The sequence below is a fragment of the Nansenia antarctica genome (assembly GCF_963989245.1).
Source record: "Nansenia antarctica genome assembly, chromosome: 1".
NCBI classification, from domain to species: Eukaryota; Metazoa; Chordata; class Actinopteri; order Argentiniformes; family Microstomatidae; genus Nansenia; species Nansenia antarctica.
In genome coordinates, this window is record NC_137674.1 from 16,864,106 (window position 1) to 16,888,206 (window position 24,101).

At 42.5% G+C, this 24,101-nt stretch overlaps 1 protein-coding gene across 1 annotated transcript in view; it reads right to left on the reverse strand.

The window, feature by feature from the left end:
* rmdn2 (regulator of microtubule dynamics 2) overlaps positions 1 to 23,843 on the reverse strand; it is a gene marked incomplete at its 5' end in the record, with an annotated part of 41,512 nt that extends 17,669 nt beyond the window's left edge. The window contains 4 exons of the mRNA XM_080536056.1: positions 7,842 to 7,902; positions 11,067 to 11,169; positions 11,752 to 11,932; positions 23,368 to 23,843. Coding sequence (XP_080392182.1) covers positions 7,842 to 7,902; positions 11,067 to 11,169; positions 11,752 to 11,932; positions 23,368 to 23,843 — 821 coding nt within the window. The remainder of the gene's footprint in view (positions 1 to 7,841; positions 7,903 to 11,066; positions 11,170 to 11,751; positions 11,933 to 23,367) is intronic.
* Between the last annotated feature and the right edge of the window lie 258 nt (positions 23,844 to 24,101).

The following is a 24,101-nucleotide window of genomic DNA, read 5'->3' on the forward strand; positions in this document are numbered from 1 at the left end:
CAGAGAGGCCCTTTAGTGTTGATGAATGAGGGGGAGAGTCTGTGTTATGGTCTGAGATGTCATGTGGACACCACAATCCATTCTCTTTGGGTTCCTAGGTCCTGTAAATGTGGATAATATTGAACTTTTCTCGCTAACTCTTTACATCAAATTTGTAAACTGTATGATTCATTATATAATGTTAATTGTTATACAGTTCTTATCTCAGACCACACAGTCCTCAGTTTAAGACTAACACATTTTTGCTAAATCAGCTCAGGGGTGTGTGCCCCTGTCTGTCCAACCAAGTGATGTCTTGATATTATTTCTGCTTATTTAGGGGACCCACCTAGCTCAAGAACTCCTCCAGAGGTTGAAAGTTCCATACAGTCATAACCTTAAAGGGCTATAACACCCCAAATTCAGCAAAAGCAACAGGAATGCCAGTTGCTTTCAAAATCGCCATGTCTTCAGTCAGATATTTGACTGAAATGTGATCAGAATTAACACATCTCAGTTGTGGTTGCCATTGGTACCATTATCCATGGATTTACGGTAGACTGTGGCCAATGAGAATGCAATATGGTGGGTGGAGAATTCAAGTGTGAATCACGTTCCTGTATCTCAACAACATTTGAAATCAAACACAACATAGATTGATCACGAGTTCCCAGAAAAGTTAATCCTGAAAAATAAGTGACACGTTTTCTCAGACTAATGCTAGGTAAACAATATCACCACAGACATAAACTGCCTGGCGACACTGGTTGGCGCTGTCCTCAGTCTCATCCTCCCTGGAGTTTTCTCTAATGTTGCCTGTCAATTAAACCCATCTACCTTTTTTTATTCACCAAAAATGCATAAATTCAATTCAAACACCACATAAAACACTTGGCACTCTAGGTGATGGGTTTTTGGCAGTTAATGAGTTAAGATTCTTACCAATTCTATTAGTGGAGGCATAAGCTTTGAGCTTGTTTAAATGTTGTTCTTAATGAACAAAACAAACACAGCACTCTCTTTCAGTTGAGATCCACAATGAGGTATGTGCATGAGCTAATGGTAATGACTTCCTAATGAGCAGCGTACACGGGACTGATTACTCTCTTTCAAAGCACGAGGCACACTGGGAAACTTTTCCATAATTCATGTTAAGAAATGCATGCAATGGGGAAAGGGTTCGGTCTAGACTTTAGTTTGAATTCACACCATCCGCGATGGGAGATGGGCCCCTTCATAATTAAGTAGGAAATTCCCACCAGCCACGTGTGAGCGTGTAACTCTTCTCTCACCTATTTTCTTTTTCCTTTGCTAATTCACAGTAGTCCTACATGTGTCCGTCATTGGTTCACATGACTTCAGTCTCTACTCTTTGGAAATTCGTTTCAACATGATTGATCAGTTGTGGTCAGCTGGAAGAGATTTTTCTGTCTCCCTCGTCTGCAATCAGATAAACACTCCTCCAAACCTTATAATATTGAATACCCATTTAGGTGCGACTTCTAGGGATGCATCGAAATGAAAATTCTTGGCCGAAGCCGAAACCGGAATTAAGGAAACACTTGGCCGAATACCGAGTGCGTACCGGCAGTTTTTCATTTTTTTCACCATTGCATAAATTAAATAAATGTAGCTTTTTATTCATGCTTGTATGTTTATTCATGTAAAATGTAAAATGACAATTATCAAAATGTGTTTGAAATTGTATATTCTTTATGTTACGTAATATTTCCTAATTTCATTAAAGTTTCCATCAGTTTCCAGTGATTGCTTGGCTCGTGCTTTTATTTTGAAGGTGCGAAAATGAAAACATGAAGTAATGTGGGAATGTGCCTCTCGTTGTCGTTCAGGGAACAGATGCCAAACTGCAGACATGTTTGCTGTAACTGACTTGGCAGTAAGCACTAGTAGGCAGTCATCACTCACTGCTCGTCTCATTCGCAGAACAGGATGGGTTGCTTGCACTGTTTGATCGCGTCATCAAAAAACATTTCATATTTGGTAAACATATTATTTTTTCACTAATTTGGCCAAACACCGAATGTGTTTTTTTTTGCTATTTTCTGAATTTCGGTTACCAGAATTTCGGTGCATACCTAGCGACTTCACAATTAATCTTGGGAATCGACGTCATGACGCTGCATTGTGGGATACGGCCGCCATGTTCTTTGCTCTCCCAACCGTTTACATCATAGCGCCTCCAACTGTTTACATTTTCTGTAACAAAATGATATACCAAATAACGAAGATAACGAATAAATGATGTACCAAAGAATATGGCGGCAGTGACACATGACCTTAACGTGCAGTATGTTAAGGAATTCGTTTTTGCGGGAGAGAATTATGGGAAATGCAGTGCCCTTGGCTTGTCTCCAAATTTAGCGGCATTAAGCCAATCTCAGAGCTTTATCTAACGTAATGTTCTTTATCTTATATATTCCATTCATGAGCCTAAAGTATGATGAGCGGTCGTGTCAGGACATGAGCAGTGTTTCAGATGAGGAATGCTGCATCGGGGCCTCCATAAACAACATCCATGCCATTGGCCTTCTCCAGAGAGCTCATTAAAAGAAAGGGGATTTTTCGTCTAGTCACCAAGCAACCAAGGTGGTACACCGTTTAATCAACTAGGGGGGGGCGAGAGGAGGGGTTGAGTGTCCTGTCCTAACCCTACTTTCACACCACAGCGCTGGGCTGGTCTGGGTTCCTCCTTCACCATAGCTGTTGAGACGGGGAAGGAAAGGGCGACGTGAATGAAAAACATCTGAGCAAGCACAGTGGAGTTCACGTCGGCCCTGTAGTATGTAAAATTTAATTATTTTCTTCACTTGTCTCAAAGGCCCATAATGTTACCTAATGCCCCCCCCCCCCCCCCCCCCCCAGTGAGCCAGGATGTAGGTAAAATAACATGACGAGCTGGTTAAATGGACCACTATCATCATCACTACCTGTACCACAATACCACCAGCCACAGCAGACCATTAATCATGCATGTTGTTTACATGTGCATGTCAGGCTATCCGAGAGACCTGGGGCCCATTCCACTAAGGTCGATTATCTTCTAAGCCTCGATAAAGTTCTAAGCCTCGATAATGTTAGCTTGCGTTCGGTTCCATCAATGTGGCTCAAATAATTCGCTGCTTGGTTGAGCTCCTTCTGAGTCGGATATAATTAGCCTGGTCGCGACCAGGCTAAAACACTGGCTAAAGTAAGACGCGGATCAAAAAAGGCTCACAGGCGGAAACTACATCCCGAACGACAGTTCCTCTTTTAGGAAATATTAGTTCCCACTTCACACGAGATAGATAGATGGATAGGTTGACTGTGTGATACATAGATAATTTGATAGTTTGATTGTGTGATAGATAACTTGATATTTTGAAAGTGTGATAGATAGATCGATAGATCAATAAATAAAAGTGTAAAAAAAAAAAAAAAAATGTCTCAACTTGCATTGCTGTCATCACAGCTGTCTGGTTGGCGCAGTGGTTAAGGCAGCCAGCTAGGGTTCCAAAGGTTACGAGTTCGAGACTTGACTAAGTGATTTCTCTTTTTTTTTTACATTTAACCGAAGATTTCATGCAAAGGCTTCAAACACCATTGTACCGTATTTTCCGCACTATAAGGCGCACTTAAAAGTCCCCAAAAAAAAAAAAAACGACAGTGCGCCTTATAATCCGGTGCGCCTTATATATGGATCAAAATGTAAAAATTACATGACCAATATTTTTTTTTTCATAATAATAAAATGTTTCAGTACGACTGGTAAACTACAAAGCCGCACCGCTTGCAGCATTACGGTAATCAGTAAACGACGGCCGCCATCTTGGAATCTCCGCGAATGCTATGCTACTGTTATGCTATCATGTGCTCTGAATGGATGCCTTACTCACCCAACTGTTCAATTCGGACACTGAAGAAGAATAATTCAAGGGATTCGTGGACGAGGAATGAACTGAAAAAGTGAGCTTTACGTGTTATACATAACTGAACAATGTTGAGTTATGCACTAACGTTTGATTTAGTGGTATCAGACTGTTTCTTTTACTACGTGTTTACTGAAATAAAGTTTGAATGTTTGACTGAATTGAATTAATGAACATCTCATCATTCAAGTAAAAAAATGTACTAAAGTACCCACTCGATCTAATAAACAACATTATTTGTTTGTACTTATTTGTACTTATTTGTACTTATTTGTTTAGTACAAAAAAATGTACTAAAGTACCCACTCGATCTAATAAACAACAGTTTAACGATCACTAAACACTTATAATTTGTGTATTGGATTCATTATTCTTGTTTGCCGGAGGCTACCGGTAAGGGAGGGTTGATTTGTAAACATACTTTCGTTTTAGCTCGTGTTCAAAAGCAAGAACTGTGTGTTCATCTAGTTATGTGTAGTTATGTGTTTTTAGCATGTCGATGTTCTCCCAGTATGTTGTCATGTTATTAAAATACAGTTTAGACCTTCGTAGCGATGTGTTTTGTTAGCAGTGTTCGTAGCTGTGGCTGCGTTCAGAGTCACAAAACTGAAAAATTACGTTGCACATTTCACCAGGAGCTGTCACATATTGGTTGTTGGTTATAATTGTATAGCCTATTGGTTGTTTTCTGGTGTTGTTTTATTGTTTTGCTCTGTTTGTAGTCTACTTGATGTATTTTTATCAGCTGTTAAATCACCACAGCGGTTAATCCACTAATAGAGATAATACCAGATTGAAAATGCTTGTAGCTAACTACTCTATATCTCGTGGTCGCAGCTATTGCGAATTGCTATTCACGCGAGTCAGCTGTGAATCACCGCAGGTCCTTGACGCTTGTTGCAAAAATGGATGACGAACGGCTGATACTTGAGGTGGAAAAATATATATTTTTGACAGTGGAGCAGGTAGAACGTTGACGGTGACAACGCTCAGGTGGAGCATGGACAACGGGAAGTTGACACAACACCGATGGAGAGGTGACGCAACGCAGTAGGTGGAGCTTGGGCGTAACGCAACCCCAGTCAAACGTTTGACTGCAGTATTTTCTATTCTATGCGCTTTATAATCCGGTGCGCCTTATAATCCGGTGCGCCTTATAATCCGGTGCGCCTTGTATATGAAAACAATTCTAAAATAGGCCATTCATTGAAGGTGCGCCTTATAATCCGGTGCGCCTTATAGTGCGGAAAATACGGTAATCGTGTCAGTTCTTGTAAATTAGCCTGCACCATAATTTTATAGCCTACATACTTTTTTAGATGAGATTTTAGATTAGATTCAGACAACGAAATGCAGTAAAAAGTGCGTCCGAAGAGGGATTCGAACCACCGTCTAAAAATGACGAATAAATCCTATGGCAGCGGTCGATACCACTAGGCCATTGCGGCGATATGACGGCTTGTAAGCCTGCTGCTGATATCACCACAGTAGTAATATTCATTTATTAAAATATGAACATATAACAATAACTGGGGCTAGTATGACCTACACATTTAATCGGTCAGCAATTTCTTGCCAAACCATTTCCCTCGCCTTGTTAATTGCGGCAGTATTGCACTATTTTATATCTTATTTTTCCGTCTTCATAAAGATCAATAATTCGGAATGCTGCGCAAATGTAGGACCCCTGCAGAGTGGAGTATCTTCATTTCGACAGATCGACTCTTCGGGGCTCTTTATGTCTGCGTGCACGCGCCCATATCGAAGATTTGTAAGCCTGTCTTCTGTGAACACTCATCACACAAGCCTGATCCTCGTTGGAGGAATCACCTGAGGCTTGAATTCCAATCCCGAGTTGCCTGATCGCCTGATTTATTTAAATCGCCGATATACTAAGCCACCTTTAGTGGAACGGCCCCTAGGGGGGCCACAGGAACATAAATCCGAAAGAAGCAAGATCTCAGCCGAATCTCAACTTATAATATTCTAAGAAATAATAATGCCGTTTTTCAATCAATTGCCAGGACGGACTAACCACTTCCTCGATCAAACAAAACACCCTCGCATTCACTCGGGAGGAAAACTTTGAACTCTTGCGCCCATTGAACTCCATTGGTCGGCCCCGGAGGCGTGTCTGCATCGTCCAATCGCGAGGGCAACAGAACCTGTGTGGATAATTTGCGGAATCGTCGCACACACACACACACACACACACACACACACACAACCCACACAACTGACAATGTAATCTATATTTGTTTTTCATTACTCTAATTTACAGCTTACATAATTATTGTTTATATATTGTTGTTTTATTACATTGTTGTTTTATTTTATTGTTGTTTTTATCTTTATGTCCTATGCATCAACCACACCAAGTGAAATTCCTGTATGTGCGAATACACTTGGCAATAACAATAATTCAAGCACCGGGTTTGCGGGTGCACAAAAAAAGAAATTGGCGCACGAGTGAAAAAAGAAATACATTTTGTAGAGTGTGCGTGCTTCACCTCCACTTCTACCACCTAAGCCTTATTCTGAGCCAGGAAACCCCCTGAAACTCTCACTTCAGTAAGGATCTGTGCCATTCATATTTTTTCAGTTGTGTCAGTTTTGTTTTTGCTTCATCATATTTCACAAAAGGGACTTCCCAGTTGGAGGCTGCTGGTTTGCATGCTCCGATATTTGCCAAATATTTGCCAAAATGTACAAAACATACTCCATCATAATGTAACATACTCCATTAAAATGTAACATGCTCCATCATAATGTAACATACTCCATTAAAATGTAACATACTCCATTAAAATGTAACATACTCCATCATAATGTAACATACTCTATCCCAAAATATAAGATTGTTTTACTCCAATGTTAACAAACGACAGGAACACAGAATTCACTGAATGTCCTTGCACCCAGAGTTCTGTGTATTGAAGGTGAACTATAATAGACTTCACACTCTATTTCAAATCAACATGTTTGCCCTTCCTCTAGTTCTGTACATAAACGGTGGACTGCTTTCAGAGTGGTTCTCTTAGAGTCAATGGAGTAATGATTGGCTTCATTTACCTACCAGAGCTAGGCACTCCAGCCAACATGCTTGTAAAGACAAGATCCCTGCCACACACTGCTCCAAAAGGCCTGAGTCACTGATCCAGGGACAGCTGCAGGCATACTCATCACTCACCCAGGCCTACTGGCCCCTGAACCCCCCCACAGGAGCGGAGAACACAGACCCCATGCTTTCATTCGGTCTCTGGGTTTTATTAACTCAAGAGGTTAATTGGATATGAATTCATCCATGACTGATTCACATGAGGTAGTTGTCTCAAAGATAGCATCACTCCAGGAGGATAAGCATTCAAACACATGCTTTGAGTCTTGGGTGTTTGCCTCTGAATAGGTGGGTTTTCAGCACCTTTCAGTTGAAATGTGTTATGCTGCTGTACATGGCCATCTCTCTGGAGATTAAAAGCAGTGATGAACACTTGAAAAGAGAGGGGAAAGTAGGCAAGCGTCCATGGATCCTATTTCAATAGATAATTTCCTTGGCCGCAGCTCAGAGAATGCTTCAGGGATTGTAACATTAGTCTGTGTTTACCTAGCAAACTTGAATGTCCTTGTGCATGCACATGGCTGCAACAAGTGTGGGTGGGTGCATACACAGCTGATGTGGGAATGCTGGGATGTTGAGTCAATGCAGTGATGCCAACACAACATCAAGGCTATACATATAAACTTCCTAGCAGTGGGTGGTACATGCGAAGAGATGTTTTAGCCTACACTGTGTCTGTCTAGGTTGGAACAGATAGAGAGACATTGTTCCTATCCATAAGAGACATAATCGAGCGATTGTAAACTTTCCGTTTCAGAGCAAAGGTCAAGGGTCATGTTCTGGAGGATGCATAGAGTAACTGTATGTAAAACACTCACCACTGATGACTGTCAGCACACAGAGGGTTCAGCCTTACAGCTTCCTCTCCAACATCTTTTCCTGAGGGGAGGAGGGGGATATGAAACACAAGTTCAGCATATGCAACACCTCCAGCACATATGTGTAGTATATGTCCAGTGAAGAGTAGGCCTATATAAACAAAATTGATTGATGAATTCATAAAAATGGATTTAGATTCTATAGATTTGTAGTTTTAAAGAACAACACAGAAGTCACAATAATTACGCACAAAAAGGCAAAGGCAAAAACCAGAGGATAGACTTGGGTTCACAATTAACCAATAAGAGAAGAGACATGAAAGATATTTCAGGACGAGAGCTGGGCCTTAAAGGGGAATAACAGCTACTAAATATAGGAATTTGTCACGGTTCCTAAAACTCCCAGGCTTTGTGTGGATCTGTAAGGCGCTGACCATCCGGACTGGGTCATAAGGTTACATGCCATCCTACCAACTGCAGCCATAGATAGGGCTTCGTAACATGCAGTCAATCGCAAATCAAAATACACATTCTATCTAGCCCTGCACCGCTGTAGTTGGGATATTTGATTGGCACTTTGCGACTCTCATTGAAGAAGAGAGGCTCAATCTTTGATAGATGGTCTACCCACCAGGACCAAGCTCCAGGGGTGATAGGGCCTTTTCAGCCGCAGGCCCGTCCCTCTGGAACGCCCTCCCCAACCACATCAGACAGGCCAACACCCTCCCAACATTTAAACAGGCCCTCAAAACCCACCTCTTCAAGCTTGCCTTCACCAGTTAACCCTCTCCCCCTCCCCTTCCCATGTGTCCCCAGCACTACCTCAATTAGGCCCCTATACTTTCTTCTATTCACCTTTTGTTTCTTTTTATTATTACTACTCAATCTTTTCCGTTTGTAAAGCGTCTTTGAGTGTCTAGAAAAGCGCTATATAAGTCTAATGTACTATTATTATTATTATTATTATTACCCCCAATGTCCAGGAAGTTTAGGAACAATACATTCTCATATTTCGCCGTTGTTCCTCTTTAAACCCGTCAGTCATCAAGCCAGCCACAGTTTCGTTCCGCCTACTCTACACCAATAAAGGAATCTGGATCACCGGACTTGGCACTGTGAATAGATATCTGTCTTGACCTCTTATTGAACTTCCATTCATACTATTTCTTACACTTTGTTGTGACCAACTATGTTTTAAAATGTATGTTAATATGTTTAAACATATATCACGATCATGTCCCTTAGGGCAGGCGCTCAGACCCAACTGATACTGGCTGTGTAATTAATGTGTTATGAAGTAGAGCCTTGCGCGTCTGAAGCGAAGATCAGTGGAGAATTGACACAATAAGAGCCTGAGGTGAGATACTGAGAAGTGTCACGGGACATGAGTTGTGTGAATTAGTTATCTGTCCTCTCTGTCATGTTTTAGAAGTTTTTTTTCCTTCACTTTGGGAGCTGTGGCTTCCAGTAAACAACTTCTATTTTCACCTGGGGTATGCTGTTACTTGAACATTGAGGGATAATAAATAATACATTATTCATTTGATTTATCCCAATTGATGAGACACTTGTGTCAGTCTCACATTCTTTATTTGAAGTGAATAAAAAGGATTATTCTATGGATTTCTATACCAACATGTATTTTTAATACGATGCCCTTGTTGGTTTAAATATCCAGCATTGCAATGCTCTGTGTTTCAAAACCCCTTGACAGTGGCGCCTTTGTGGAAAGCACCTGGCCAGCCTTGATTAGAGGCACGTTAATGAGGAAGGATTAGGGAGAAACAGGTCAATCCAGTCTGTTCTTTAATACAACCACAAAATAGTCTGTTTAAAAAAGAAAAGAAAAAAAAGACTCAAGACGGTATCTCATATTGTTATTAATATGCTGAGGGCTTATGATATTGCATATTGTTACAGTGTTACACAAGACATGCAAAGCCTGGCAAGTTATTGTAACTCAATTACAAGCACTGCAGTGGAAGAGAAGGATTTGGCAAGGGTATGTATATACACATGCAAGCTGGAGTCTTCTAAAAGAGCTCTTGATTTTAACACCTTGGTCCACTTGCTTGCAACTGAGGAGTGCATGTGTTGTGTGTTCAAAGAAGAAAAATGGAAAAATAATTCCATATTGCCATGGCGTTTATAGAAGCTATTTTACGATGTGTCTCTGTTTTGCCAGCAGCATTACGTCATATTACAGTGCTGTGTTTCACTCAGTGTTTTTCTTACACGGGATACCGAGGTCCATAGATCTGCAGGGTTGCTATTACGTGTCAGTTATAGTGCACATGTTCAGAACACCCCAGGTTTGCATGAAAGATCAAATAGCCAAGCTATTGACCACCTTATTTGACCACCTGCCACGTGACGTTGCGAGTCTGTGTATAGATTAGTGTGTTGTGCTGACTGATGAGCTTGCGAAAGGTGCATATTGACCCCCATTTCTTTTTTCTTTTATCTTTTTTAAATTTTGTGTATATGTATGTATATATTCAGATTCAGATAACGTTTATTGCCATTATGCATACACATATAGGAATTTGCTTTGGCGTTATAGTAAGTGCATTAATATGCATATATAGTGTATATATGTGTACGCGTATGTATGTATGTGTATGGGTATATATATATATATATAATGTGTAATTTATGTTTGTTTGTCTCTTGTATGTGGGTATTGTGGAGGTTTGTTTTGTTGATTCAATGTAGTGTTATATGTATTGTGTAAAAAAAAAAAAAAAAAAAAAAAGCCAAGCTAAAAATGTGATAACACATTGAATTGCCTGGGAAAATATCCACAGTACTTACTTATTCCTTTTGACAACTTAATGTAAAGCAATAGACCATGACAGTAGTTTTACAGTGTTTGTGATCCACATTGTAAGTATTTCACAGTAACCCCACCAGTGACCGCAAACAGCTGTGCTCCCAAACTTGGCCAACTCTCGCCAGCTCTCTCTGCTGCCTTATCTAAACTGGATGACTGAGTTCATTGGATGGATGGAGCTTAATGCCAACTGGGTTTTCCAGATGTCATTAAATGGCTGAAGTAAAGCAGGCCTACTATCAGGCCTCTCTGAGACTCTGAGATAGTGCCAATGGGTGGTTGGGTGGCCAGAACAGGGTGGCCTGCACAGCTGTGTTCATGACCTAGCATGGTTCCAGTGAACCATATATACAAACATTTAGGTGTTAGTTAGCAGTGTATGGTGAGATTACCGGTCTCAGCATGGGTCTTCTTCTCCTCCAGGCTGGAGGTGATGTCATGAAGGTCGGAGTAGGCTCGAACCAGTCGCCATAGAAAAAGAGAGTTTTGTCCGAACTATGAAGAAAAGAGAAATATGAAATCAGTGTGAACAAACGGAGACATCCTACTGTTTAGAATACATTTTAACCCCTCTGTCTCAAATGAACATTTCTCTGGGTCATGAGTCAGTGAAATGGCCTGGTACATTTGGTTTGTTTCGTCTAAACACACACCTATCATGCTGTAAATTAATTGCCTATCACCCAAAACAACAGATGTTTGCACCATGGACACCCACCGTGTCTACCACTAGGGTTGGGCGGTTTTACAGTTATACCGTAAACCACGGTTTTCGAAAATAGCATTTTTATAAATAGCAAAAATTCACGGCAAAATGCCGTCATAAAACCGTCATAAATTGCTATATATAATAAACGCCTTAAGAGTGTTTGTCCAGGACCACTGTCTGCATGGTTGAAGATGCTATGCTATGAAAGTCAAATAATATTATATATTTATATATTATATACACAATCTGCGCTTTCATCATTTGAAATTGGTGGCTCCATCAAAGCAATACAACAATGGGATTTTGTAATCCCACGTAAACCACGGTTAACGTTTAACGTTTAACGACAATTGGTTGATCTGGCCTACCTCCTCCCTCTTCTCCAGTAGGGTGGCAAGGCACGCCCTCTTGTCTGTGTCGTTGCCTTTATGTAGACAGTCAATCCTCTCCAGTAAGGCTGAGAGCTCATTCACAGGCTCCTCCTCTTCCCCACTGGGCCCACTTTCACTCTTCTCTTCATCCTCAGTGTCTGTGAAAGCCGTCATGTACCTGAAACCCAAACATGTGAAAGGTTATAAGGATTCAATAGTCAAATTCATTCCGTCGTAAAACTCCACAGTACTCTCAGTTTCCAAAGTTGGCAACTTGTATGGAAGGAAGAAGGAGAACAACTACATGTGATATGCAGCGGATGAAACAGGCCTCACCTCCAAAACATACTTTGTTGATTAGAGACTCTGCGATCAGAAAGGTAAGAGGTAAAACAATCCTAACCTAACAGTCTCAGAAATAACAAAAGATTTGGAAGAGACACTGTCTAAAAATCCAGACACAAATCGGTTCATATTACACGTGGGATCAACCGATTCACATAACATGGGCTCACTAGACTTGAGACATGATTTTATGGAACCTTTTGATAAGCTTAAGATGTAAACATTCGTCTGTGGATCGCTGCCCACTGTTGACAGAGGTAACCTCGAATTCAGCTCCTAAGCCTTAACACTTGGCTCTCGGGAGCGGGCAAACTTAAAGGGCTGAACTGTATTGACCACTGGAACATTTTCTGGAGGCAGAGAGACCTATTCAAAAGACAACTGAATTGTTCAATCTCCCCCCAGTCCTGCGACTCATCACAGCCTACAGTAAAGGGCCCTCCAAACTCATCACAGCTAGCTGAAATGCGAGCTGCAGATGACCTCTCATTCTCCTTCGTGCTATCCCCATTCATATCAGTAACAGAACAGTTAATCGGAAGTCAGAATGTTTTATACACCCCTCAAATGTAATCTCTGTACCCTGCCACAGACAGACACCAAACACAAAACCACTCAAGCTAGCACTTTTCAATGCCAGATCCTTAGCTAATAAGTCTCTCTTATCAACGACTTGATTAGCTCCTATAAACTAGATTTTTTATTTATAACTGAGACTTGCTTAGATAAAGATAATAAGATAACAATTCTTATCGAGTCAGCACCAACCAATTTTAGAACCTTAGATGTCATTAGATCCCATAAGAAAGGAGGTGGAATTGCCTCCTTTTTCAGAGACAGTTTTAACTGCAAACAGACATCATTCTGAGAATTTGGATCATTTGAATATCTTTCAATTGTTTTTAAATGCCCATCTCGAATCCTCTTCATAATGTTATACCACCCTACTATCTTTTTCTCTACTACCTCTACTCTACTATCTTTTTCAATTAACTTACAGAGCTTCTCTCCATCATTACTACTGAATTTACCAGTCTAATAATTGCTGGGGATTTCAATATTCATGTAGATAATGTAGAGGACACCAGAGCCAAATAACTCTCTGTCCTTTTAGATGTTTTTGAACTTCAATAAACTGTGTGAACTCATAATCGAGGTCATACTCTGGACCTTATCATCAACAAAGGCCTAAATATTTCTAATATTATTGTAACTGACATTGCCCTATCTGACCATTTTTGCATATTCTTTGACATATCTATTTTCCCTGTTATTCAAACTATGACTGAAACTATTTCCAAACGACATGTAAATGAAAACACTAACGCACTGTTCATCGAGGCCTTTTCCCTAGCCCCCCCCAAACTCCTATTTCAACCTCAGTAAACAACCTTCTAAGCGGAACTGCTGCAGCTCTCACTGTTGTGGCTTCCACACTGCCTGCTGCATGTCTTCTGTGTCTCTAACTGCAGAGCTGCTACTGCCCATCTCTGTACATTGAGTTTTGCACTCTTTGGCAAGAGTCCTAATCAGTACATGGCGTGCTGCGGCAGCCAGCATGAGACATGCTTGAGATATGCGCTGTACGACTGCTCTAACCCGAAATTATGCTGAGGTTGACGCTTGCGGTGTGTTTTCGCCGTTACACTCTCCACAGTTTTGTGCTTTTAATTACCGTAATGACTTCTCTGCTTTCAGGAACCGCTGGCATTTTTTCGATAGCACCTATAGTTTAGGAATTACGGTAATGAGAACAATGCGTCAAAATATTTGTTTATTTTTGTGTAACAAGCATGTGAGAGTGGCTGGTTTAGGTTAATGCGTGCGACAATGAATTGGCTCACATTGTTTGCGTCATTGATCGGTTCTTGTGATCGGCGACTAGAAAGCATTATCGGATTTCCCTGATCACATATTTGTACTGATTATCGGACGCATTCATTAGGGAAATATGCCCCAAACACGTTGCAGACACTCCAAACCAATATAATATATCAACCACCAAACTAATATTATGACATTAATACTCCTCTGAAGCATTTTTTGTATCCCAGCGCCCCCTCATCGGAGTATTAGTGCTTTTAATCAACCCCCATTGCCAGACACAGTCAATAAAAGATTAACATTCACTCTCACTCACTTGTTTACACACAAACAGCTACATCTTTGTTTATACAAGTTGTTTATGAAGGCTGGCAGTTAAGACGTCTTGACGTCTTTTATGTGGATACCTGAAGGGTTTCCCGCCGAACACAAGGAGACTTGTTTGTCTCTGTCGTAGCAAGGCACGGAAGGCGGCATTAGCCCCAGTTTTATGGCCTCGAAAAGTCCCATTTCAATGACTTTAAGTATGTGCTAACACCCGTAGCTAACACTTGAATAGAGAAGGTGTAAAAGAAAGAAAAGAAAAAAAAATATGAATGACATAGTACGGTAAAAAAACTGAAGACCTGAGGAAAGTGAAAACATAAAGGCCTCCATTAAGTCCTGGCAGGAGGTGCATCTGCGTCATCAGCGGTTAAGAGAACGTTTAGGTCTGCAAGCGATGGTTCTAGGGGGGATGTGTCGGAGCGAGCTGCTGACATGAGCCCAGCAGGAAGCTCCATCTAGATCCTGCACACCGACACCTCAGGCTCAGAGTACCAGATTATTATTAAGTCTGCGTCTGGGAGCAAAATAACTGTTGTTTTTTTACGAGGAAAACACCAACTCTGAGCTGAGGCAGCAAATCTAATGACGTTACAACATCACTAGCAGATCGTCAAATGCTGCCATCCTCAAATAACCACATTTTTCTGAAAACCACAAGTTACCTGACAAACCGCCTAACATCGCCAAAACTTCACGGTTTGCTTGTCTTGAAGTAGACTAGACACTGTTACACTCAAGGTCAAGACAGCACAATGCAAGCATGGCCTGGACTTATTCTTTTTATTTTAAATTCTAGACTTATTGAATGTCTCCCGAAAAATTGGAGGCACACCCAGTCATAGGAGCTTTCTGTAGAGATCGTGCAGCTGTCAATCAATCTCTCCTCTGCCAGGAGCGCGGCGTGGTAACTCAGAGACTCCCCTTGCTTGTTGCTTTAATGCCATTGTTTGCTTGAAACCGCAGCTCCTAATCTGTCCACACACAGATGCACACACTGCTCTGACAAATAATGCACACACACATGTGCAGCAAAGCCAAAACTCTGCACTGGCCCGCTTCGTCCCACAATGCACAGGGCCTGGTAGTGTCTTAAATGTTGATAATACACAAAAAGAGTCAACAGTATTTGAAAGATGGGCTAGTACTAAAAGAACGGTCTGTATTCTCAAATTGCGCAGAAGTAGCAATAATTACAGTCTAAAAAAGAACCACCGTGTTTTAAAAGGTAGATTAGCCATTGTCGTCCCTGGGATCTGGACCTGTGGCCTGTTTACAAACCCAGGTTCTTAATCCTCCCTTTGCACAGTGACCTCAGAGTAAGCTCTAAACATGCAGGCAAGTGCTGAACCCATTTATCATCCAATACAGTGGGGCTTAAAGATCTGAATGGACCTGCTTATGTGCGGGCAATGGCCATTCTCTGATTGTTGTGCCTCTGCCTTCTGTTTTTGCAATTGCTTTCCACTCACAATGCGTGGTTCTCTGCGTTCAGCATACACAGAGATGCACGCCCGAGGAGCCTCAGAGCCCTGTTTACTAACCGCCGTTCATTCATTCATTTATTGATTCATTCATTTGTTCTGTCATTCATTCATGTGTCCTTTCATTCATTCAGCAGTCCTCTCTCTCTCTCTCTCTGCCCTTCCTGACAGTTGTTTACTCAATGGAGGTGATGAGAGAGGCAGCGCGTAGTACTGAGCGATCAGCGCATTCCTTTCACGCCATTCCACGGCCCATGAATCACTTTAGTTGAGAGAGAAATAAGCCCAGGATGCATTTATTGTGTGTGTAGCATCGTCATCCCTCTGTTTGAACGGGTACACAGCCCATGAGAACAAAAAGAACATCACAAGTCCCACCATGCTGTTTCAACACTGTGTAAACTAAGTACCAACGGGCCCTCCTATGCTTGACTATGTGCAGATTTTGATGTTAGTCTTGTTTGCTTTGATGACATGAAGAGTGAGTGTGGACAAGCAATTATCACCAATCGGCTGTGCAATGTCTCTCACCTTGCCGTGTCGAACATAGTAGCTAGTAACTAGTAGCTGTCTATTAGTATAGAGTTCCAAAGTGTGCTGCTGTCAGAACTTAAGTTTGTTCGAGATTGTTGAACTGTATTTAGTTTCAAGCCGAAAAATCACATGTTACAGTACGTGACATTCGAGCTTTCTAAACGTTTCCTAATGGTTGTAATGACTATGTTTAATCTTTCTGTTGTCCGTTTAGCCAATCAGAATAGGTTGAATTGTTGCTAGGTTGTTTCAAAAGTCACACCTGAATTCCATTGATCAAATTGGATAGTGATTTTATGCATATACGTTTTTTTCTGGTATTTGGTTTTGCCGGGGCCCTCTACTATTGTTCTTTCTTACCACATGTACCACACATGTAACATCTTTGTAAGCTCTACTTTTGTTCGAGACATCTATTCAACATGTTCTCTCCAATGTTCTCAGTGAGAGGGATTGGACATTTAATATGCAGACAGGGAAGCCAGGGGGTATGAGAAAGTCTTTCATGGGAGCTTAGCAGTGGCGGTCACCATAGTAAATCCCTTCAAAACAAACCTGATGAAGAGTTACCATCCCAACATCCTCTGGGGCCTGTGAGCATTCAGCCCAGCTCAACTGCCACCTATGGCCACCTAGGGCCAGGGTAATCTTAAGGATGAATGGAGACAGAATACAGACAGTTCCAGGGCTAGATAACGTCCATTACCCATGGTTCTCCATTACCCATGGTTCCATTACCTAGGGTTCCCTTGCCTTTGCTGCTGAACTACGCCCTCCAGTGATCTGACTTTCCTGTGACTAGGGGCCAACAAATGACCACTCATGGTCTCTGTTAACAAGCAGAACATATTGAACGCCTACTACCAAATGTACACAAACGACTACAGTAACAATTAGGTTACAGTGCCCTCCATAAGTATTGGCAGGAGGAAGCATTCTGTTTTCTTTTAGACTGTTTGTTTTTTTTTAGTTTTTTTTTACTTACTCTCCCTATTTCAGGGCTCCAATAGTATTGGAAAAAACTAAACTATGTCCAAATAAATACTAATGTTTAGTGTTTGGTCGACAATCCTTTGCATGCAATAACTGCCTGCCTGCGATACACTGACCCCACCACACGTTGGGTATCTTCTCTGGCGATGCTATTCGTCGTATCTGTCCACAAGACAGTTTTCCAGACGGTCAACATAGTAATTGTCTGACTTCCAATTCAAACTGTTGGAGTATAGAGCTATACTAAAAAATATATATACATTTCATAATTAATGATATGCCCATATGAAATCAATTTGATGCTTTGAAGGCACAAAAAATGCATTGCCAATGACTATTAGGTTAGAAAATATGAGACGTTCTGATTGAACAACATAAACACAGATCCAGGTACAGATACAGATAATGTGACTGTCTCTGTACACCCCTAATGCCAATAGGCCATTAGGCAAGGCCTTCTTTCCAACATAACACACACAAAAAGGGGGGGTGGGGTTGATGACTGCAAGTTGTTTGCACCTGCAACGATTGTGGAAAAAGAAAGAAAACCTGTGTCAAAGTGACATAGTGTCAGAACAATTACAACTTAGAATGGCTTTTCCCCCTCGAAGCGATAAGGTGGCAGGACAAGCTACTGTACCTGTTTTTCTGGCACATAACTGGAAAGGTTACAAAAAAGAAGCCACAAGACAAAGACAGGCCTACCCACAAAATAAGATCTTGTCCTTGTGTGGCGTTGTCAGTCATGTTACAGGTGTAACATTTGACTTCACTGAGCCCATGGAAAGTGTTAAGCTGACTTTCCTCCAGTTGGCTTTTTGTACAGGTGTACCGGTACTTTCCGTGACGGGTGACGGCGGGCCTACTAATGGAGCGTGAAGGAGAGCGTGGTGCTGGGCATGTTAGCGCCATGCGAAAGGAGACATGATGAAAGGTCAGGGGAGGAGTGGGTGGTCACACTCACCGCAGTAAGAGCGGGTAGAGCAGGGTTTCCTTTTTCACAGTACCATGCTCTACAGAGACAGGAAGGTTAGAGATGAATTGACAAACATGGTAGAGATCGGGGGGGCTGCAGACAGTCAACCACAGGTGCTGAGTACTGTGAGGCATTAGGGTGTATGCCCTCCCAATATTGTCCCAATGATATTGTCCCCACAATTATGCCCTCGACATACTCCAGCAAGCTCTCCTGTCTCTGTTTACCATATCAAGCTTCAACAAGTTATCAAGCCTCTCAGAGTAGGAAAGCTCCGAAGTGCTCGAAAATTCAGAGAGTGATGCACATGGTGCTACGTGAAATTAATAAAAGCAAGTTATCAACATAAACGTTGTAAAGCATTTAGGACACACTTCAACAGGTGTCCTTGCTTGTTACCAGTAGGCAAGATGGCTGCATGCACCAGTTTCAGCAGTGGAGAGATATTCTATCAACAAAGCAGAGTTCCTTAAAAGATAGCGGTTGAATAGTAATGACATTTGTATTACTAACCTCATTAGCCATCATCGGGATGGTCTTTTGCGCTCTCTGAAGAAATTAAAATAATCTTTTGAGCTTTTTGGACAGAAAGATTGCAGTGGTGTGATTATTGTTTTCCTCATCATCAATCTTTTAGATTATCACGGGGCCATTTTAAAATCGTAACATTTTCAATGTAATTACATCTGAAGAGGGATTTCTTCCCATAAGTCTACATTCATGCCTTGGGTATTGATATAGAATAGTCCAAATGATTCAGAATCTACGATTAACACACTGCCAACATTGGTTAGATATAGTAGACCTGTTTACATCTGCTGTAACACGAATGCATTCATTACCTTGGGGTTCCCACAGCACATGCTGAACGCAAAGGCGAAGCAATGGCACAATAATAACAGTCATTGTCATGTGTATGGATTTGGTGCTTCTTGAGTATATCAACTGAAGAGAATTTAGTTTATCATTGTGGTGAGTTGAGCTTTCACCAGGCCAAGAGTCTCAACTGCACATTTTATATTGCAGAAAAGGTAAGGTCAGGCTGTGCGTGCATGTGTGATGGGCAAACAATCTGTCTGCCAAGGTAGACAGCATCAACAGACTGCTCTGTCTAGGGTATGTCTGTACACCGGCCTGCTTTCCAGGGAGAGACATATCTCTCAGCCATATCTGCGCCTTTCATTCAGAACCAGAGAGACCCGTCCTGGACACTCACCATTACTTTTTTGGGACATCATTCTACAGTCAAAGTGTTTTTTTATTACAAAACAGACAACAAGTTCCTTTTGAAACTCTTTATAAAACCGCTCTCTGTATGTGATCAGACATGCCTGTTACTGAATAAACCAAACTCTTCTCCTTAAATCAACAACTATCCAATGTCACATAAACTCTAGCGTTGGAAACACAAAAGCCGGTCATGTCCTTGAGCTACGGAGAGAGCAGCGTTGCTCTCTGCAACGGGAGCTGTAGGAGGAACTACAAGTTCCGACATGACGCTTTTTAAATGAGGTCTTTGACAGCTCGGCACACAGTGTCTGAGATTGATGGGCCCTTCTATTGATGTGGAGAGACCTTCCAGGAAGCTGTTTTGACAGATGAAGACTAAGTGGCTTAAAGTGTTTGAGCTTTGCACCTTGCAAGTGTGGCGATACACCTTACACATTGAACTGTGCCCTAATCCATAATTTAGATACCTCGTCGATACAGATTGAGTCTCGCTGTCACCTTTACCGAGCACTGTACCCACTAACCCCGCTACTGCACTTCATGTTTGAGCACAATATTGCCCAATCTGCAAATATGCCTAAAGCTTGTCATGGTCTGAATATCTTTACAAACACACCAGACAAAGCTGGTTTCTGAAAAATGATGACTAGGAGAGTCTTTCTAACCATTTTATGAATCAACCTGCAATTATCTGTAGATGCTACAGTACTCACTCCCTAGAGTTTCACAACCCCAGGAGTTGAAAAGGCAGCTTAGGTAATATATGAAGTGAAAACAAAGCAAAGAAATAACATTCCTGTGGCTTGGGGTCGTCCAGTGGTTAAGTACCATAACCTATAGCGCACATATGGCTGCGTACAATCCGACTCTATAGCCTCCTGCTACCGTATAGGCATGGAAGGAGGGTGCAGACTATGTTTTCCCATGGTAAGTGAAGCTGTAGTGGACGCAGGGAAGTGCCTTTATCAAGATCGTGCAGTCAAGTGTAAAACTGCCAGCCCCTCACAATCATCACAGGCGACGCATTTGACATTTTTGTTGTGCTTTCCAAATCACGACAATAAAAATAGAGACATGAGAATGAAAACACACACACAAAGCTGTGCACCACCCCCAGCCACAGCTCTTTAAGTAAAGAGACTTTAACAGAGATATTGTGCTACAATTCCCAACAATTCGAACACGGCCTAACAGACAAACGAAAGCCCTTCAGATAGATGATGAGGAGGATTAGGGGTGTAGCTAGATCCTCTGAGTTAACGCCAAACCGTTGCCTACGGGGGTGGAATTTCTCCACTGCAGTCCCCCCCCCACACTCCCCAGCTCCCAACAAATCACAGGGCAGAGGGAAAGGCTCTTTAATCATGGGAGGTGTGCACGATTTGGCGCAAAAGCATAATAACACGGGCTGTAATTTAGAGCATTTGATGGGGCCGATGGCTGTCACTCAAACCGGGGCCCTGTGTTGGCTGAAAGGCAGGCTCCGTGTTTCTGTCTGCCTCTCACTACCCAGCAGGGAGGAGGAACACACTGATTACAAAGGTGTGGAGAGACGATGACCCGATATGACCCAGTGAATCATGTTCCTATGAAACCATGTCTACATGAGCTCCTCCGCTATATAGACATAATAATAATAATAATAATAATAATAATAATAATAATAATAATAATAATAATATGCCATTTAGCTGACTCTTTTATCCAAAGCGACTCACATTGCAGTGAGTGCATACATTTTTCAGTATATATGGTCCCAGCAGGAATCGAACCCACAACCTAAGCGTTGTTAGCGCCGTGCTCTACCGACTGAGCCACAGAGGACACGATAGGCGCAGACAGACAAGAGACGAGACAAGTCTCCTACAGAATGACGCCACTCCATATGTGTGATCATATACTGGATAGGAGAAGCAGGTATACAGCGCCCTGCGTAAGTAACGGACAATGAAGTATTGTTTCTACCTTGGGCTCTATACACCTTGTATACATAGTCCCTCTATATCACGGCACCAAAAGACAAGTGGCTTGACAGGTGTTTCTGGTAAGTCAGGTGGGTTTCGTCACATCACTTGTGCAGGCGTCAGAGAGCTGTCAATGTCTAGTATTGATTCTAGGCTTTGTGTTTTCAAGTCTGCTGGTGTCTGTTAATAATAATATAATATGATACCCACTGAGCCACAGAGGACCAAGAGGTGTCAGTGAAAGTCAGTGAAAGAAGGTCAGCAAACGGTCTGGTAGGACTCTAGCCCTAACCCTAATCAACTGTCCCACAGATCAGGAACACTCTCCAGGATTTAGTCAGGTTAATTTCGTTCACTCGAAAGCTGCCAGAGTCATAAAGGATGTTTATGTTCCCTAATAAACAAAAACACAGACACACAGACAGACACAAAACACATTACTGATTAACCACCCAACCAGAGAGCTCTAGCTGTTGGCCTGCTTGTTATGTTGTTAGCCTACAGAAGAAGAATTGCTCCCAGGCGACTGGCAGTTGGCTGGCAGGATATCAATCTGGAGCAGAACTGGGGAGGAGCCTTTGTTTGGATGCCAAGGCAGGTCCAGTTTGTTTTCCTCCCCAGCTTTTGCGGAGCGTTTAGGCATGCTTACAGGTAAAGTCAATGCAGGTAATGCTAACATAGCCAAAGCCCCCCCCCCCCCCATCACTCACTTTATATTCACCTCTAAAAATAACATTGTAACAAACTTTTTTGTTTGTTTTGTTTTTGCTGGGATTCAAGATGATTGAATGTGGATCCATGCTACAAGCTTAGACACAGGATGAATTAGGTTTGACGCATGACGACAGGACATTCTGATGTCCAAGAACAGCTGCACAGGTTAGGTCTGCTTGACAACTGAACACAAGAGCCACCCTCTGCCTTAATGTTATAATAATAATAATAATAATAATAATAATAATAATAATCCATTTTATTTGTAACACACTTTACAAAAAGAAATCTCAAAGTGCTAATGTGCATGTTCCTCATTCACCTCTTATTGTTTGTCATAAGAAATCTGTCTGTCTGACCATTTCCTGTAGAGTTGTAAAGCGTCCTTGGGTTTTATGAAAGGCGCTATCTAAATCCTAAGTTATTATCATTATTAAATCGTTTATAAGGCGGAGCGTTTTGAATGGAGACATCTGTTGTTTATGTTATATGAGCCTGGCGGGTGATCAAGGTGTTTCTCAGGCACAAGCCAGATACATAATGACTGAGCATGTCTGTTTGGCTGGTAACACAGGAGGAGGGTGTGTGAGTTTATTGATTATCAAGCACAGGTGGCACGGCTGTTCAAAGGGGAAATCTTAGTGATGCCAATGAGTGATGAGCATCGCCTGAATAATGGAGCGGGTCTAGTCTGGGGCATGGGGCGGCTGTGGTGCAGGAGGTAGAGCCGCCGTCTAATAATCGCAAGGTTGGCACATCGGCAGTTCGATCCCCGGCTGGCCACATGTCGAAGTGTCCTTGGGCAAGAATTGAACCCCAAATTGCTCCCAGTGAGCGGGCCGGCGCCTTGCATGGTAGCTTGCCGCCATTGGTGTGTGAATGTGTGTGTGTGTGGGTGAATGAGGCCGTTGTAAAGCGCTTTGGATAAAGGCGCTATATAAGCGCAGTTCGTTCATCAACGTTTACATTATCAGTGATGTTTCAGTGATGTTTCATAGGATACAATACATCAGCGACCTTGGGTACCCTGAAAGGCGCTATAGAAATTCAAGTTATTATTATTATGATGATGAGCCTAGAGCACAAATACACACTATCCCAGCTGACTTGGTTGGTCCGTGTGGTCTAAGGTTTTGCGTTTAAAATCGAAACACCAAATTGAGACCTTCCAAAATGGAAGCCTAGATGGAACAATTCGATATGCCAGAGAGAGAGATGGTCTCACCCGCCCTCGCTCTCTGCCTCCTCCGAGCTGTGGCCCTCTGCTCTGGCCCCGGGCCCGGCGGCGGTGGTCCTCCTCCTGCGCGTGGGCGTGGTCCTGTTGAGGGGGCTGGCCCTGCGCGGCCCCCCTTCGGCCCCGCTGCGCCCCCCTCTCAGCTCGTCCCTGACGTGACCCTGCAGCACCGGGAGGGCGTTCTTCAGCTCCCCCACCTCGTCTTTCAGCTCCGACACGCAGCGGATCAGAGCCTCCAGGCGCTCCAGGATCTCCACCTGTCCCCCCCGCAGAGGACACTCGCCTTCCCCCCCCACCACCGCAGCAGCAGCCCCAGCAGCAGTCGCCTTATTAGTGCCGAGGTAAAGCTCATAGATGGACCCACGCCGCCTGCCCCTCCAGCTCTGGTACCAGACCACGACTAGACTGACGCCGGCCGCTCCAACCAACGCACCCAGAACCAGCACCTTGCTGCCTGACAGGGCCATCCTGCAGACCTGGAGAGAAGAGCAGAGGAGGTCACATTGAGAAAGGTCCCACTGTGTTTGCAAGAAAAATCACCTTGGAGGAGTTGAAATCAAGCTTTGTGTTCGACATTAGCCTACAGTGAAGTGGTCTCTGAAAGTTCATACATATACATGGCATTTAGCTGACGCGTTTTATCCAAAGCGACTTATATTGCAGGGAGTGCAGCTGGAATGGAATCCCCAACCTAAGCATTGTTAGCGCCATGCTCTACCAACTGA